Source organism: Chenopodium quinoa, unplaced genomic scaffold (genome assembly GCF_001683475.1).
Source record: "Chenopodium quinoa cultivar QQ74 unplaced genomic scaffold, ASM168347v1, whole genome shotgun sequence".
NCBI lineage: Eukaryota > Viridiplantae > Streptophyta > Magnoliopsida > Caryophyllales > Amaranthaceae > Chenopodium > Chenopodium quinoa.
The window spans coordinates 7,362,664-7,379,995 of NW_018744502.1; the positions used below are offsets into that span (position 1 = coordinate 7,362,664).

At 30.8% G+C, this 17,332-nt stretch overlaps 2 protein-coding genes across 5 annotated transcripts; both read right to left on the reverse strand.

Annotated features, from left to right (window-relative positions):
• Window positions 1-213: 213 nt before the first annotated feature.
• On the reverse strand, window positions 214-3,566 carry LOC110698120 (myb family transcription factor APL-like). 4 transcript variants are annotated; one of them, XM_021875529.1, is made up of 6 exons: window positions 2,853-3,566; window positions 2,576-2,652; window positions 2,126-2,198; window positions 1,879-1,945; window positions 1,491-1,560; window positions 214-1,178 (listed from the first exon to the last, which is right to left on the reverse strand). In XM_021875529.1, exons 1-6 carry the CDS (start codon window positions 3,028-3,030, stop codon window positions 462-464), a joined length of 1,182 nt encoding a protein of 393 aa, XP_021731221.1. In that variant the 5' UTR covers window positions 3,031-3,566; the 3' UTR covers window positions 214-461. The 4 variants fall into 4 exon arrangements, with proteins under 4 accessions (XP_021731221.1, XP_021731220.1, XP_021731223.1 ...); XM_021875528.1 differs by having other exon boundaries at window positions 1,491-1,563; XM_021875531.1 differs by having other exon boundaries at window positions 2,135-2,198; window positions 2,853-3,563.
• Window positions 3,567-11,707: 8,141 nt separating this feature from the next.
• LOC110698121 (alpha-soluble NSF attachment protein 2-like) lies at window positions 11,708-15,556 on the reverse strand. The gene is made up of 9 exons (XM_021875532.1): window positions 15,183-15,556; window positions 14,385-14,434; window positions 14,193-14,265; window positions 13,693-13,772; window positions 13,446-13,597; window positions 13,063-13,222; window positions 12,923-12,970; window positions 12,431-12,511; window positions 11,708-12,203 (listed from the first exon to the last, which is right to left on the reverse strand). Exons 1-9 carry the CDS (start codon window positions 15,319-15,321, stop codon window positions 12,126-12,128), a joined length of 861 nt encoding a protein of 286 aa, XP_021731224.1. The 5' UTR covers window positions 15,322-15,556; the 3' UTR covers window positions 11,708-12,125.
• Window positions 15,557-17,332: the final 1,776 nt, after the last annotated feature.

Genomic DNA, 17,332 nt, shown 5'->3' on the forward strand with positions numbered 1-17,332 from the left:
GTAGTATTATATATTTTATTTACATATTGAAAATTATCCCGTTAATATTGAAATAACTAAATAAGGGCTCGCCAATTTCCTATACAATGGTTGTATATCAATTACATATGAGCCCTAAATCTTGTTTTTCCATCAAGATTGATTAGGCGGATCGGATTACATTATTGGATCATCCAAGTCCTCTATGCCTTTCAACAAAATTTAAAAAGATCGATCTATGAACGGCCGAGCATACCATTATTATTAACATCAATGAAAGCATACCTTAGCATGAAGTATAAAAGGTAAATAGTTAGAGAGGTAAACTCTTCAAAGTCGTTATATTCTACTTAGATGACTAATAACGGACCAAAAAAATTGAGAACTCCAAAGGATGGAATAATTGTTTGTAGTAAAAAAAAAAAAAAGTTTTGGATCTAAAGAAAATAAATTATGCTTAAACCTACCAAAATTATCAAAGCTCAACCATAGGGAGAATTCCTCCCAAGAGGGGTGCCTTGACTAGCCGGTGACAACCTCTCTAGCTTAGGCGACGACTCAAATTTCTTGTCACCCCCAACAACAATATCACTAGTTAGGAGTGGCTTAGACTCATAAATCTCCGAGATCGAATCGATTTGATGCTCAGCACCACTCCTATGATGATCCAAAGATGGTGGTGCAATTTGTATATCGGTACCCTTAAAAGGGTCTTCATGATCTTGAGGATTTCCTAAGCAATTAGCCGCGGTTGGAGGTCCAAGTTCTTGAAGACGAAGATGATCATCGGACCAAATTAAAGGACTCTTACCATTATTATTGTTATTCCCATTGTTATAAGGGTTTGGTCTCTTCTTATTTCCTAAGCAAAGGCTATCACTTGGAACTTGCATGAAGTTCTCAAGTGATGAAGAACGGTCCAAACTCGAGTGAAGATCTAATGCTTGCTCACCACCATAGATGTTAAGGTCTTGGAGAGATGGGAAATTCATCGGGCCGAATTCTTTCATAGGTCCTTCTAAGTGGTCTCCGGCCATTGTTGGGCTATTATTGCCTAGGATGTTGTTGTTGCCTTTGTTGTTATAGCTTGCTGAAGCTGCCATATTGGTTTCTCCTGCTAGTGTTTGACAAGCTTTTTCTAGTATGTTTTGCATGTATTTTCCTTGTGCCTCAATTCTTAGTTGCAAATGTCTTTGGACCTGCCATTAACAATAATAATCAATATAATAATTAGCACATCATAATTTTTTTCTACAACTTTCATTAAAAATAATGGAGTACATGTAGAGTAGTATGTCAAATTGTATACATTAACTATCATGCATACAATATTACCATGTAATCATATGCAATGTAAGATAACGTGACAATTGATTCTGAATAAGAGTAAATTTCTTTTCTAAAAACGTTTTTCATCGATGTTTGATATGCTTAATTTATTGGAAAAAAGAATTAGATTTTTAGAGGATCGGAGCTATATATTTATTTGAATTAATATATATTAGTCTCACCTCTAATTGTTCTTGGAGCCTCCTTTGCACCTCCAATTGCATCCTAATTGCATCACTAATGTGCACATTGCTGCTGCCATAGTTGCAAAAGGAACAAAAATTATATTTATTAATTTAAAAGAACAATTTATAAATAACAATGAAAATCAAATTAAAAATCCAAGATATAAATTAAAAGAAAGAGAAAGATAAAAGTGTAAAAGAAGATGCCAGATAAAAAGATATTCTAGGAGGGAGTGGTTCTTAAACAATTGTAAGGTTACTTCAATGAGAAGTTGCCTTACAAAAGTTTTTGTTCAAATGACAAAAAAAAAATAAACTGCTAACTTACTAATTGTTGCGGTGAATGAAATAAATAAAACATGATATAAATGGTAAAAACACATACTCATTCATAGTACGACCCATTAATCCGGAGGATGATGCAGTGTTCCTCTGAAGCTCCAACGACGTAGCTGCAACAACCGCGAATATGAAACAAACAAAGATCACAAATGAGTTAGTTTTTCTTTCATTTACATACAACTATATGACATGCATGTAGAAAATTTAATTCAACATGTAATAGATAAAATTATGAATTGAAGATGATAAACCCTAGCTAATTTAATTAACATTAATTAATGATTAGTCACCTCTCTTACCATCTTGCTTAACCGAGTGATGATCATTGAAATCTTTATGAGGCTGCTTTCCCAGCCGAAATTTCTGTATTATAAGAACACAAGATGCAAAGTTTAGTTGGGAATCAAAACATGAAAATTTGAATAATATTAAGTGCAATTATAAACATAAGAATCTCAACATAAAAGTAATATTCAATAATATATATGAAGTACTAGTTTAAGAAATTTTTTAATATACAATAGTTGCACCATCATGTTAATATAAAGTTCAATGACCTTCTCACAATATTTGAAAATTAGTGAATTTTGTAGAACAAGTTCATAATTTTGGTTTTAAAAAAGATATAGATTGAAATTTAATTAATTAATTAATTAATAGTGTTGTTAGATATTATTAGGGCTTAATATTATAGAAATTGCTACAAGAAAGTTATAAAAATTATGAGTAAATAATCAAACCTGAAGATGGCTCTTGAGGTGGTACAAAGTGAGACCCTTAACACCCATAACTCTCATGATCGTCTTTGGTGTAGCCTCTGCATAAATTTAATCCGCACCAACAAATTAGTATGAAAATTAAACAACAACAAAAAAAAAAACGTTACTAAAATTATAAGACATACAAATACTTATAAACAATATTAATTACATCGATATTTAAAACTGACAAGTAATAACGCACTGCACCAAAATCTTAAAATTTCCATAAGTATAAAAGAGGGTAAGAGGAAAGTACTATCAGGGCCGCCGAGCTGAGTAACAGCATCAACAAAGCGTTCATGGAGCTCGACAGTCCAACGAAGGCGGGGCTTAGGGTCAGTAGTAAGAACGAGGCCGGAGTCGTTTTGAACACACATAGAAGAAGTCCTTTCATTTGAATTCATAGAAGAAGGCTTCTTAGGGTGGTGGAACATTCTTTCCTTCTTTCTTTCTTTTTTTTTTTTTTTTTTTTGTTTTCTTTCTCTCTCTTCTTTCTCTCAAGAATACGAACAAATGCGATATGCAAATAAGGAAGAGAATAGGATGCGGTTTTTTTAAGGGTGAGCAATGGAGCTGGTCCTTAACTTTATGTTATTTTTAACTACAATTCTTCCTTCTACTCTATCTTTAATTTATCTCTTTTAGTGGGGACTATACTATAATTTTTACATCTCTTTTGTGGAATTGAAGACTGTCCCTCCCATGCAAATTAGCGTTTTTTTATATTTAATTCCCAGTCCTTAGGAGGGTACACTACAAGATTCCGCTTTTTTACTGAACGTTTTTGTACTACGTAATTAAAATGTGTCAATGTATATTTCCTTTCTTTTTTTTTAACTATTTGGAGATTTATGTTTAATTTGCATGTACTCATATAGATTATGTTATTTCCCTCGATCTCTTAAACTGTCTAGCTTGCTAATTCTGATCAGATTGTCTCATAAAGGGTTTCAATATGATACAACCCTTCATCTTATGGTCTTACCTACAAATATATATATATATATATATATATATATATATATATATATATATATATATATATATATATATATATATATATATATATATATATAGTTTATTTTATTAATGAATGTATACAATATTTGAATATATTTATTTATCTTATGTACATAAAATAAATACTTAATAGTTTAAAAGTAGTTATACATATTGAAATGAATATAATACGATTTTGCATACCTTTATTTTACTAACTTAATTGCAGCTCACACAGTGGCGGAGCCAGGATTTTCAACTTGGGGGGACAAAATCGTACACTGAATCTTCCTCTAATGGTACATTACTATTACTTTAGCCACCCATTTCGATACCATTTTCTTGACTTTGAGGGGAGCTAAATGAAGGTGAGTTATTGGACTCATTTTCATTGAGTTTCGTTCTTTTAAACAAGAATTGTCGAAGATCGGGTTGTTTAGTTGCCTTGGATTTGTTTGAATTTGGAGAATCTTTTGAGATTTTCTAATTAAATTGAAAATTATACATCAATTTCCACAATCCACATCATTACTTAATAACAAAACCTAAGATTCTAATTTCTAAATTTCTAATTCAACTATACATTTCAATAATTAGAATCACAAAAACAGGGGAAAAAAATTATAAACTATAAAACAAATTTTCAATACCAATAATTCAGAGATTAAACATTTCAATTTTCAATAAATTCAATACTTCAAAGTTCAAAACTTCAATACGCCCACAAATCAACAAATGACAAATCCACAATAATATCAATTAAACAAGTAATAAGTTGAAATTCGTCGTCTTCAATACCCACAAATGACAAATCGTCAAATCCACAATAATTCTCAATCGAAATTAAACAAGACTAGCAAGTAATAAGTTGATATATACAACAAATTCATCAATTAAACAAGTAATAAGTTGAAATTCAGATTTACATACATCCATTGATTTGGGTGAATTAGGTCTAGCGAAGACCGGAAGACCGAAGACAGCAAGACAACCAACACGGGCGACACCGCACACCGGCGACACGAACTGTCGTCTGTCGAACTCCAAGTCACGAACTGGTGATTTGGTTGAACGGAACCGGCGACGGGAGCAGGGGCGGAGACAATTAAGGGCGGAAGACCGAAGACAGCAAGACACCCGGCCACACCGCCACTGGATGGGAGAAGGCGCGAACGAACCAACGAACGGACGAAGTGCCGCCGACAAGCCTGACTGCCTGAGAACTCCATGTCTCCAATTTTCGAACTTTGAAGAGAGAGAAATTAAGAATTGAGAAAGTTAGGGTTTAGTTTTTGCAATTTCTTTTCTTCTTCTTTCGGTCTCAGCGTGTTTCTTTCATTTTTTTTTGTTTTATTTTTTTTTTTTAATTTTTTTTTTTTTTTGAAAATGGGGGGACAAGTGTCCCCACATGTCCCTTAATTGGCTCCGCCCCTGAGCTCACATGAGATTATTATTATTATTATTATTATTATTATTATTATTATTATTATTACTATTATTATTATTATTATTTCATATTTTAATAGTGTAAAAATCCAAATAATGTCTTTAATAAAAGTGGAGAAATTATAATATTTATTTTTTAGAAAAAAAAAGTTCAAAACCATTAAGGTAGTGATATTATTGCTTTGTGTGTAACAGTACTACTACATATATTATATAAATTCCTATGTTCTCGATCTTATAGTATAGGTTTTCTACTTTTCTATGTGATGTGTAGATTTGCTTTTTAGATTGATTGAAAGAGAGTAACACTCTGGACAATGCAATGGTGCCTGTTATGGTAAAAAAATACTTGTAATAATTTTATTGATAAAAAATACGAGTACTTATGTTTTATTTGATAATAACAAATTCTTGAATAAGTCGGGATTACATAAGCTTATTGTAAGACAGGTTAAAATTACGTTAAAAGTTTTTAAAATTATCCTTATATACTTCGTACTACTTTTTATAAAAGTTACCATTTTTGTAACATACAAATTTTACCTTTAAAAATTACTCATAATACGTACTCAAACTGACCGTCTATCAATAACATTAACAAAAGTTTGTTTTAGTTTATACAAGGCTTATTGTTTATTTTATTTATTTATTTATTTTTTTTGAAATAAGGCTTATTGTTTATTTATTTCCTCTTATACAGGGTTTTTTTTTTTTTTTTTTTAATTACGCCCTAGAAGATGTGGACCCTAATGCCAAAAAATAAATGTGCATGCACTTAAAAAAACTTACCTCGGTTTCTTATTGTTTGTTACAACCCTTGATCAAGGTATAATTTTTTTTTTTTTTTTTTTGGTTGAAACCTCAAGGTATAAATATTAAATAACAAGGTTGATTTAATTATTCTATATTAGAATGAAGACAATTTCTTGAAGTTTATATATTCTTATTTGAAAAAAATCCAAAATTCAATTCATAAATTTCAAAATAATGATTTTTATATCTCTAGCTAATAATTGTATGACAAAAATTTAGAACTACAATTCTTTTTTTTTTCTTTCATTAAAAAAGTATAGAGTATATATGGAGTATTTGAAAGAATGATTACTATCATATAGAAACATAAAAGAAATAAAATAATTTTTTTAAAAAAAAACGCAAACTGAAGAGAGATTCTATCTAAAGAAGCAATTGAAGTGGTTCATCCACATATCCCCAAGAAGAATATATGCTTCCTTCTTTGACAATTCAGTATTGATTCGCCTTCCTATATCTTAAATATTAAGGACTTGTAAAGACAGCCTCTTCAACAATGTTACCAATAAAATTTTATTCTTAGGCCCTGTTTGATTCACCTTAATTTTGCTGAATTGAAATTATTTTTACTGAACTGAACTTATTTTTACTGAACTGAACTTAATTTTACTGAACTGAAATAATTTTTACTGAACTTAAATTATTTTTACTGATTTTCTATTATAATTCTTCTTTAAGAAAACTGAATTTTACTGAACTGAACTTATTTTTACTGAACTGAAATTATTTTTACTGAATTGAAATTAATTTTACTGAACTGAACTTATTTTTACTGAACTGAACTTATTTACTGAACTGAAATTATTTTTACTTAATATTATTTTTTTAAGGTGAAAAGAACAGGGCCTTATTTATTAATTTTTCACAACTAAGAAATTCAGCTTATATCTTTTTACTGATTTTTTATTTAATACAAACTAAGGGTGCATTATTTTAATAACCTGTTTATTTAGCTGTTAATTGAACTTGGGTGGTTCTTAATTATGAGCCCTTATCAACATTTAAAAGAAGTTATATTTTCTGAACTTGTCTTATTATCTAAACTGTGGATCGAATATGGGAAAAAAAAATTGAGAAGGTTTGGTAGGTATTAGAAAAAAATGAATAGTAAAAAAAGAATGGGTTCGATAATAGCTTTTGCCTATCTTTTAATTTAGGTAGCCAGCTTTACTTAATAAAAAATTTGAGTGTTTGACAATGTAGTGGTAGGCGTAATGTTTAGTGCTGAAGGCAACTTTTGATAATTAAAATTAAAGTAGTTATTGGCATTTTTAAGAGGTAACAAACTAGTCAACCGCTAAACACTTATTATTGATCATCAATCTTCATAACTAACAATCAATTTGTTAACAACTACTCCCTCTGTTTTTAAATACTTGCTCCATTTCTATTTTTTGCACTATTTATTTGTCCTACTTTGACTAATGTTTGTGATTTATACATAAGAAAAAATATAATCTTGTGGGTACTTGTTGGAATCATCTCAATGAATAGATTATTAATTTTCAATTGTTGGAATTTATACTTATTGATAATTAAAGATATTAGTGATCAAAGATTAGCATCGGCATGCGTGTCCAAGAGAAATGGAACAAGTATTTAAAAACGGAGGGAGTAATATTTACCCACACAACTTACATCTTCTAGGACAACTAACAAGTAACAAGCTAGCAACCACCTATACAACTACAAATTAAATATGTTTTGTAGAATAGTACGTAGTAAGTAAAACTAGTAGTAATAAAGTGGTACATGCATGGGTAGGTAAAGAAAAAAAATTCACAAAAAATAGAAAATTTGAAGATGTCATTACAAATGAAATAAAATTTGGCCAGAATGATAGATTAACTTTTGGATTTATATTGTTTTCATATATTAGCTATATATAGTCTATGAAATTGAAGAATAATTAGTTAAGATCAGATAGTTAATTTTCAATTCTCTCTTACCATCTTAAATTAATTGATTGTAGTGTATTGATCCTCTTTTGCTTTGCTAATCTTGAAACATAAATTGATAGCAAAGTCGCAAATTTGAGAATCATTTATACAGTCCCAATTTTCAATTCACTAGTATATTTTTGTATTAATCAATTCCTTCTCTCAATTGAAGTAGTAATCCATTGTTTTGGGGTTGGCTTCACAATATAGACTCAACTTTATAGACACTTGTTAATTATGGTACCCAAATCAACCATCACAAAATGAATCCCATATATTACTTCAATACTGAGTATCTTTTTTAGAGTATGTACCAATATATACCAATACCTTTTTTAGAGTATGTACCAATATATACTAATACTAATAATACCTCGTCTCCTACCTTTATTTTAAACTAGACATGTCACAAACTTATTTTTTTACCTTTTATAGGCAACCTCTAATACCATTAATTTGATATTACATATTTCCCCCTTACTTCTCCGATCCATCCCTAGGCCAACTTCTTGTCTTCCTCTCTTTTCTTTGCCCACCAATGCAACCCACAATTGCAATAATGCCACCACCTATTGAAAGCAATGCAAGTGAATGAGAGAAGAAGTAGATGTTAGACACCTTGGCCAATAGAGGGAGCTAGAGATTGAGATAGACGAGAAGGTCGGAGAAGGGATCTCAAGGAAAGACGACAATATTGGAAGCTAATTAGGGATAGAGTCATAGAGGAGGGAAGGAAGGGGGGGGGGGGGGGGGGGGAGGGGGGAGGAGAGAACGCAACCGTGAGAGAAATGTGAGGATGACGTCGTATTAATTTGATAAATAATAAGATCATGTCACCTTTTGATTTTAAATTCCTGAAACGACTTTCATTCAATTCAAGATTAAAATGTCGAGAAGGCAACTATTTGATGTATTGATTTATGTCCATTACTTGATTATCAAAAGTAAAGATCAGATTAAGATGACAAGAACAAATTAATTGGTACCATCATAATCCTAGCAATTTTTCATAAAAATAAATATCAAAACAAATAGTGTGTACCGTATTTATTTGCTTTAAGCAATAAATAGAAAATGAATATATCGTTGTTTAAACAATTATATAAAACCGACACATTAATTATATAGTAGTCATATACAAGTATATAAAACGTATTTCTTTCAAGATGAAAAAGGCTAACAAGTAAAGCAAAAAATTGAGATCTAGCTCTTTAAACAGCCTGGCTAGATAATAATCAAGCACCAAATAATTGGTGACTTTAATTTGCGAGTAGAACGACCAAAATAGGAATGATAGTATAATATTGCATGGCTACCACTCGTAAGAAAAGTTGACATTCAAACTTTTCATAAGATGAATTGAATAGAAATTAGAGTATATGTTAAATTAATCAAGTATAGTGTATGCGCCAACATTTAGAGAAAAAAGCGAGAGTTTAACTTTTAGTTGATAATGTTAAAACAACCACAAACTTGTGACAAAGTAGTCTGGCATAGTATCCATGTTTGCTTAAATTTCAAGCATCTTTATGTGCTTTCGAATTTATTCTCAAGAATGAATATATTCGTTTCAAAGTGAGCTTGTGGGTCCCCATTACATCCCAAAAACCTAAACCTACGGTAAAAATAACAACCAAAGTTATATTCCCTCACAATAATACTTGTAATAATATTGATAGATAATACTTCGTAATATAATAGAGAACTATTTAATACGAAGTATATTACTTAAGATAGTATTATATTTAGAATACATAACAAAATTACGCATTGATCAATATAACTAATATCAATTTAAATTTAATATTTTTACTTTTAGTTCTCTTATTTAACATCTCGAAACGCGTTAGTTTTTGCCATAATAATACTAATAACCTCATTACTTTTCATTTAAAAAATATAAAATACAAGTATTCTGTATTTATATGTATACAATACAAGTATATAACCATGTGTATAAACATTTAGCCTCTAATGTTCCTATGGATATAAAATGAGTTCCTACCTATGGATACAATACAAGCAATAACATGTTTGCAAATTTTATGAAAATGAGAAATTTAATTTAACAAATCACAAATGTTCCTATGGATATAAAATGAGTTTCTTCCATGCTCTCTCTCTATGGCATATCTTTGTTGTCCTACTTTGTATTTAAGTTTGCTCATTATTAATCTTACTAAAATCGCTTTTTTTTTCATTTTTGTGTAAAATTTTCTCTCTTTTATCCTTCATTATCCCATTACATTTTTCCAATTTTACAACTTAGTACGTTATCATATACCATGTCTAATCCGAACTTTATACCCCGTTGTGTTATGAGCGGAAGGAGTATAAAGCTTAGATTAATAAAAATATAATAAACCAAATTAAAGTTGGGATTAATAATGACAAATGAGGCAAAGTTGGGATTAATCATGACAATTATTTCTTTATTTTTTTTTTCTTACTAAAGAGAACGAAAGAAGGATACACCTAATGCTAATTTTCTCTTTGTTTGTGATTTTTGTTGCTATAGTAAATAATTTTTTTTTAAAAAAAAGTATAGAAAAGAAAAAAAATGAAAGAGCATAGTAAGGAAAATTTGGAACCCAAGTTGGTAATTATAAGTCACATAAACTTTGCTAACTTTACCAAATCTATTAAACTATAATAAAAATAAATTCTTCCATGACACTTGTCATTCATTACTATACCTTGTGAAAAAATTTCCCGCCTTTTTCGATTTCCTCTCTCTCTCTTTTTTTGGCAAAATTTAAAGTAAACTTCTCTCTCTCTCTCTCTCTCTCTCTCTTTTTTTTGGCAAAATTTAAAGTAAACTATTTATACCTCATGTATTTTCTTTCCAGTTTGACAATCATATTCCATATTTATCCAAATGAAATATTTTTTTAAAGTAAACTATTTAAAAAAAAGTATTCACCATTGTGCGCAGCCCATTGCAAAGATATGAAGAAAGATTGAATTATTGATGATATACTAGTTACTAGATTATACTCGTGCACATTCATAAAAGTTTATTATTATGCATAAAAATTAAATTTTATCAATTGTTTAAAAAAGAGTGACAATTATTTTCTGTTTGAAAAATGTATAGTGTAGATTAAAAAAAATGATGACATCACACTTAAAAATGGAGGGAAAATATTTTATGTGAGGATGACCCATAGACCATAGGATAATCTAGAGTTTGATGATGTCAGCAATGATTTATTTTAGTTTTACTCCGTAGTTAATAGATATGCATGCCTATGAGTCTATGACCTTGTTTGGCAAATGGTTGTTGGCTGGTTTACTTGGCTTGTTTGACTAGCTGGAATGTTTGGCTGTTTATAAAGGCTTTTGAAATTGGCTGTTTAAGCTAGCTGTTTATAAAAGTGTTTGGTAAATTAATTGTTGGTTGTTTATTAGATAATTTGTGGGCCAACAAGCCAAAAGTCAACAAAAAAGCTACTCAAAGCAGCTTTTCCATTTTGGCTTAAAAGCCAGCTTTTTCGCTGACTAAAAAGCCAATTACCAAACACATTTTTTGGTTGTTTGACCACCTTAAAAAGCCAAAAGCCAAAAGCTAACCAAAAAGCTATTAAAAAACCAATTACCAAACATGGCCTATGGCCGACTATGGCTCTATGAGAACTTAATAAGCATTCCAAGAGAATTAGAGATTGTGTGCAGTCCAAAATCACAAGGTCCATTTCTTTGGCTTAGGCTCATTAACACCTATGGCCTGCCAAGGAATTGTAGCCCAGGCCCAATTATTTATAGAATGAACAATGTTAGTTTGGCAATGTATTCTAGAAACATGCATTAGCAACATTTAGCTACATACTAAATAGTATGTGGTAATGGAAGTGAAACATGATCAAAACTTAAGAGGAAAACAAGTAAAACAACGACATAAAAAACACGAACCAATAAAAGGGGATGTTGCTATTATTTACAAATTTTCTATTAAGAAAATAAACGTGTTGCAACTAAAATTGTATGGATGAGATATAATATGAATCATTCTAAAAACAATCACCTTTTTTTCTACATATAGAACATGTTTTGAACTATATCAGCCAAAATGTTAAAATTTTGTCGAATCCCCTAATTTCTTCTAGGCGCGATATTCCCAATGCTTCACCCCAAAAGTTTAGCTCATAGTTAAGCATCAACTCTAGCCTACGGTAAGCACTCTTCTAGGATAGCCGGTGCCAGATTAAATTATGAAGAATGAGAAAGCTAAGAATCTACTGGTATACATTTTTACAACCGGGAACAATCATATAACACTATGAAACTAACAATCTTCAACTTGGCATGGAATGTATTTCGATTGACATGATTCAGGCTCGATCCACGTTCTGCTCTTTAGCTTTCAGATTCTCTTTGATTCTCAGCAGAAGAATAGTTTTCCAAGAATCCTACACACCAAAAAGCATCAGTTATCAGATGTGAAGTGTAATTGCTGAAATGATCATCTGTAGATGAAAGCCAATCTTAGCAAATCATTGCACTCGCAGTAAACTCTCAGATATGGTTCATTAAAAACTGACTAGTGTTACTAGATACATGACATAACCTCATTACCTTACAATTTATTAAAAGATAAAAAAGCATTGGAATGAGAGATGCAGAAGGAGAAAGTTACCAGAGGGCTTAAGCTATCGTAGTCCATCAGAACTTCAGTAAACTTTTCAACGTCTTTCCTGTCATATGCAGCCAACAGATCCTGAAATATCAACAAGATAATAGTGTTTATGAGTTACATGAATAAATTATTGAAGTACATAATTACAAACAAAGTTTGCAATGCAGTCTGATAAACTTGTAGTAGAAATGGCAAGCGAGGAATCAAAAACAAATTGTCAGAATTAAGTTCCAAGCCTGCATTTTCCACTTATGTTTGTATTGTTAACATAAATTGTTTTAAGGCCTCAAGTACTCGTGAATCGTGATAGACATGGTTAGCGTGCAAGTAGAAGACCCAACTACATGATGAAATTTTCCATATTTTTTGGTCCAAAGAAACAGTCAAGTGTTCTACCAATGAGTGTTGAGGTACTTAATGTGAATGTCCGAGGACAATAAGAATATATATAAAACAGCTTGTACACAGTGACAAAGGCAATAAAAAACTTACTGTTAAAAGCTCATATTCTCGAGTCCTTGAGAAAGTGGGATCCAAATTCTGCATACATGTAAAAGCTATATTAAACCTAGGCTTATTAAAAGAACTCAAAATCCATAACACAACCTTCAAAGAGGATTAACATTAATAACCTGATATCTCGCCAATGCATTGGACACTGCAACAATATCTCCTATGCAGAGATGACAAATACCAGCGTTTAGCAGATGCCCTCTAACTCCATACCTCAGCAGATTGCTGTTGACAGCTTCCTGTGCTACTTCTTCAAAAATCTCAATTGCCTTCATATATCTGAAAAAGTATGTAGTAAGTGACTTTTGTTGTTGACAACTTCAATTGTAATCAAAATGAATACATATGATTTCACTTTCCATTAACTTATGCAAAAGCTTGCATCAGTAAAAGATATCGGGTTATATGTGTAAATATGTTCATGCCAAAACTCATTTTTACATTACTTCACCATTACTACACACAAAGCTAGTTCATTGCAATGACCAATTATAAAACTTACAGTTTTAATTGAGCAGAAAATTGAGCAACTTTTTGCTTGCATTGACTTGCAGACGTTGTTGCAGCTTCTACTTGGAATAAGTCAGCTGCCCGCTTAAAATGTTTGATAGCCTCCTCCAAATCTCGCAACTGCTCATACAGCTCACCTACTTCCTGAATGAATAAAAGACCAACTTCAGATGTTAATGTTTTTCATAATTCACACTCAACAGTCACCACTCTTACAAGACAAGCCAGGCAGACTTTACCTTGCAATATCTTGCAGCCATACTAAGTATCCCAATACTCGAGAAAAGGTTCACAGCTTGCTCAAGACATGATATGGCTTCTGTTTATAACCAGAAAAATCAAATGTCACAACCAAAATCATCTCATCACATATAATATGAAACATGCATATATCTAGTAGAATAAAAGTACTTGTAAAGCAATATGCTTTTACAAAATTTTCAGCAGAGCACGGTATTAAATAGTAGTCTTTAAATTTCTAAACAAGATAAACAAAACACTGCATATTAAGGCAAAGGTTGTGTCTGGTTTGTATAGAAAGATAAAAGGCTGGATTTTGGTTTCTACAATAAGTAGTTTTCGATGGAAATCAGCTTTCAAACTGTATTTTCTTTTGGTTGATTCTTGATTCTGATGTAAATATTAAATTAGAATAGTAAGATGACAAAATTGGTACACAAGCAATCCTCCACTTTCTACCAAGTGAATGCAATCTAGTGATACATGAAAGAACACTCACGTATGGGAGATATCTTCTTATAACAGCTTGCCGATTCTACATAAGCACCAGCAGCTTCATGATTTCTATTGGACTGAAACATTCGAAACATCAACATTTGAGTACATGACATCTTAGTTGATCCACACAATATAGCATAATTAAAAGAGCAGAACAGAAAACAAACAAATTTGTTGAGGATGAAAAATGCACCTTCAAGTGACACTCCGCCAACTTGATGTAGGCAGACCCAGCTTGATCCCCTGATCAATTCACATGTACAAAAAAGTATCAGTATTCAAAAACCTCTAACAATATCTCTATAGCATAAATTATGAAATTAAAGTTTTGGCGGGAAAAAAGCAACAGATGCTAAACTCGACTTTTGTACATACCTAGGGCAATGATGTAAACGAAATTTTGATTACTCCATATATAGAGTACCAAGTTAACAAATATGCCGAATAGACTTTCAAACTAAGTCACACTGTACTGTATTAATTAAGAACTATAACATGACTATCATAGCCTGAACTTCTTAGAAAGAAGGAAAATAATACATGATGACTTTTCAAAAAAAAAAAAAATACATGATGACTTTTCAATATTTTGTTAAAAAATTGTCATCACTAGGTAGACTAATTAAAAACTCCGTACACCAACAAAAATATATTTAACATTTCTGGGTTTTATTTATTCAAATGTCTCTTTTCTTGAACAGAATATTCTCATTTTTTTCTATTATTTTTAATTATCTACCTAGAAGAACAAATCTGAAACTGAAATTATTGCCATAATCAAACAGTAAACTTTTAAACCCTGCTTTATATTTCAGGATTATACCCAGCATGTTCCCAGAAAAGAAGCAATACTAGAACAAATAATTCTGCAAAACCCAGAAATTTGCAATCTTAACATTCATAAATTTCTAAAACTTTGTCATAAAAATGGTAAATTAAAGCAACAAATTAAACCATAAGACTAAAATTGAAAAGGGTATGAAATACTTACAAGATTTGTCAATTTTGAAGGAAGTAGCAGATTTCTGATAGAATTCAGCAGCAACTCCATCATCATGTTTTGAAACAGAGCCAAAATTAGCAGAATTGTCAAATTTGCATCTTTTAGCTTTTGTAATGTAATCCACCATTTTTGCAGAAGAAAAGAGAGAAATTTGTGACAGAAAAAAAGGAAGAAAATTTGAAAGATTGATGATAAATGTTGAAGTGTTGAAGAAATGCAAAGAAGAAAGGGTGCATTTATATAGTAATCCTTACTAATTATGGGTGTAATCTGTAATTAGAGTTGATTAATTAATTTATTTAATTTTTGGATACGATACGCATTTTTGCCTTGCATAAGACTTTGTATACTTGTATAGTATCGGGCTTTACATAAGATTTATGGATGTTGATATTTTTTGACATATGTTCCAAAGAGTTGTGCTTTGTACGTGTATACCATGGGTTGGTGCACGATGACATGGTATGACCTCATGTTGTAAACCATGATACTCCCTCTGTGTTTTTTAAGTGTTACAATTTGAACAGAACATAGTTTTAGGCAATTTAATTGACTTAAATAAAATAAGAGGTAAGTGGGGTACTTAGAGTATTAAAAAATTGTAAAATAAAGATAGTTGGGTTGATAGTTTATTGAAAAGTAATGAATGTGTGAGGAAAGATATAATAATAAAGTAGTTGTAGGTTTAGGTGGGGACCACGAGAGAAGAGAGATATAATATTTTTAATGTAGCTTTTTGCCAAAAAAGAAAGTGTAACACTTTAAAAAATGCGGCTGGAAATGGAAAGTGTAACACTTAAAAAAAACACGGAGGGAGTACATGTCTTAAGATATACTTACCTCCGTTTCTTACTCCATTAGTTGACACATATTTCTTTTTAGGAAGTTTTTTTTTAGACACGTTTTTTTTAGGTAAGTTTTATACCTTACTTTTTAAGTGTACCCCACTTGCTTTATCATTCTCTTTCACTCACTCTCCTCTCTTTAATATGTGTGCCTAAATTGAACGTGTTAACTAAATAGAAACGGAGGAAGTACGAAGTATGACCTACTTTGACTTTTGCATTATTTACATACATCATTTTGAAATTTTGAATTTGGTTATAACTTTTTGCTTGTCTATAAGATTATGACATGTTCAGATTTACTGTACTAAACTAATCTGATTGGAATTGAAATGAACTGAACTGAATTGTTTATGAGAGAAGGAAATTAGGAATTGAACTGATTGGAACTGAACTGAATTGAACTTAAATTAAATTGTAGAAAACATGCCCTAAATCTAGTCATGTGAGTACATGTTAGAATATCTTAATGTATAGGTTTTGATAATCAATCTTTTATAATTTATACTTATTGATAAATTAAAATATTATTGGTTAAAGTTTCTCTTTCGCAAGTGTGTCGATTAAAATGGGGCATTTATTTTCAAACAGAGGGAGTGGTACCCCTTAGTTACATTTACTTACGGTTAGGAGATAAATCTAATTAAGGCCTTATTTGATAATTATAATTAGCCTGTAATTGAATGATATAGTACGTAGCTAGTTGTGTTAACTGATTTAACTAGCTTGTCTTGTATGCTTATATGTAACAAAATATAAAGTGTTTAGTAAATTAATGTTAATTATTATCTCTTTGGTGTAAGATATAACCAAAAAGCTAAATGATCAATAAGCTACTAGCAGTAAGCCAGTAATTATTAAACATGAACAGTCAATCAACTACTTCCTCCGTTTTCTTTTAAATGCAACACACCCTTTAGTGCGGTAATTAAGAAAGGTGGCCGGAGTATACATGATATAATAAACTTTACACAAATTTTTGGGTGTGGCCGGCCACAATTATTATTTATTTTTTTTAAATACCACAACTCTTTTCTTTTCTCTCCTCTTTTCTTATCTTCTTCTCCAAACCACACATCACCAACAACCATATCTCTACTCCACCCATTTTCTCTCTCCTCTTTTCTTAGCTTCATCTACAAACCAAACCACACATCACCAACAACCATATCTCTACTCCACCCATTTTCTCTCTCCTCTTTGCCAAATTGCTGCAATTAAAGCCCATAATTGTAGAAATTGGGTGTCAAATTGCTGTGAAAAATTGTGATTAATTATCCTTAAGATGATCAA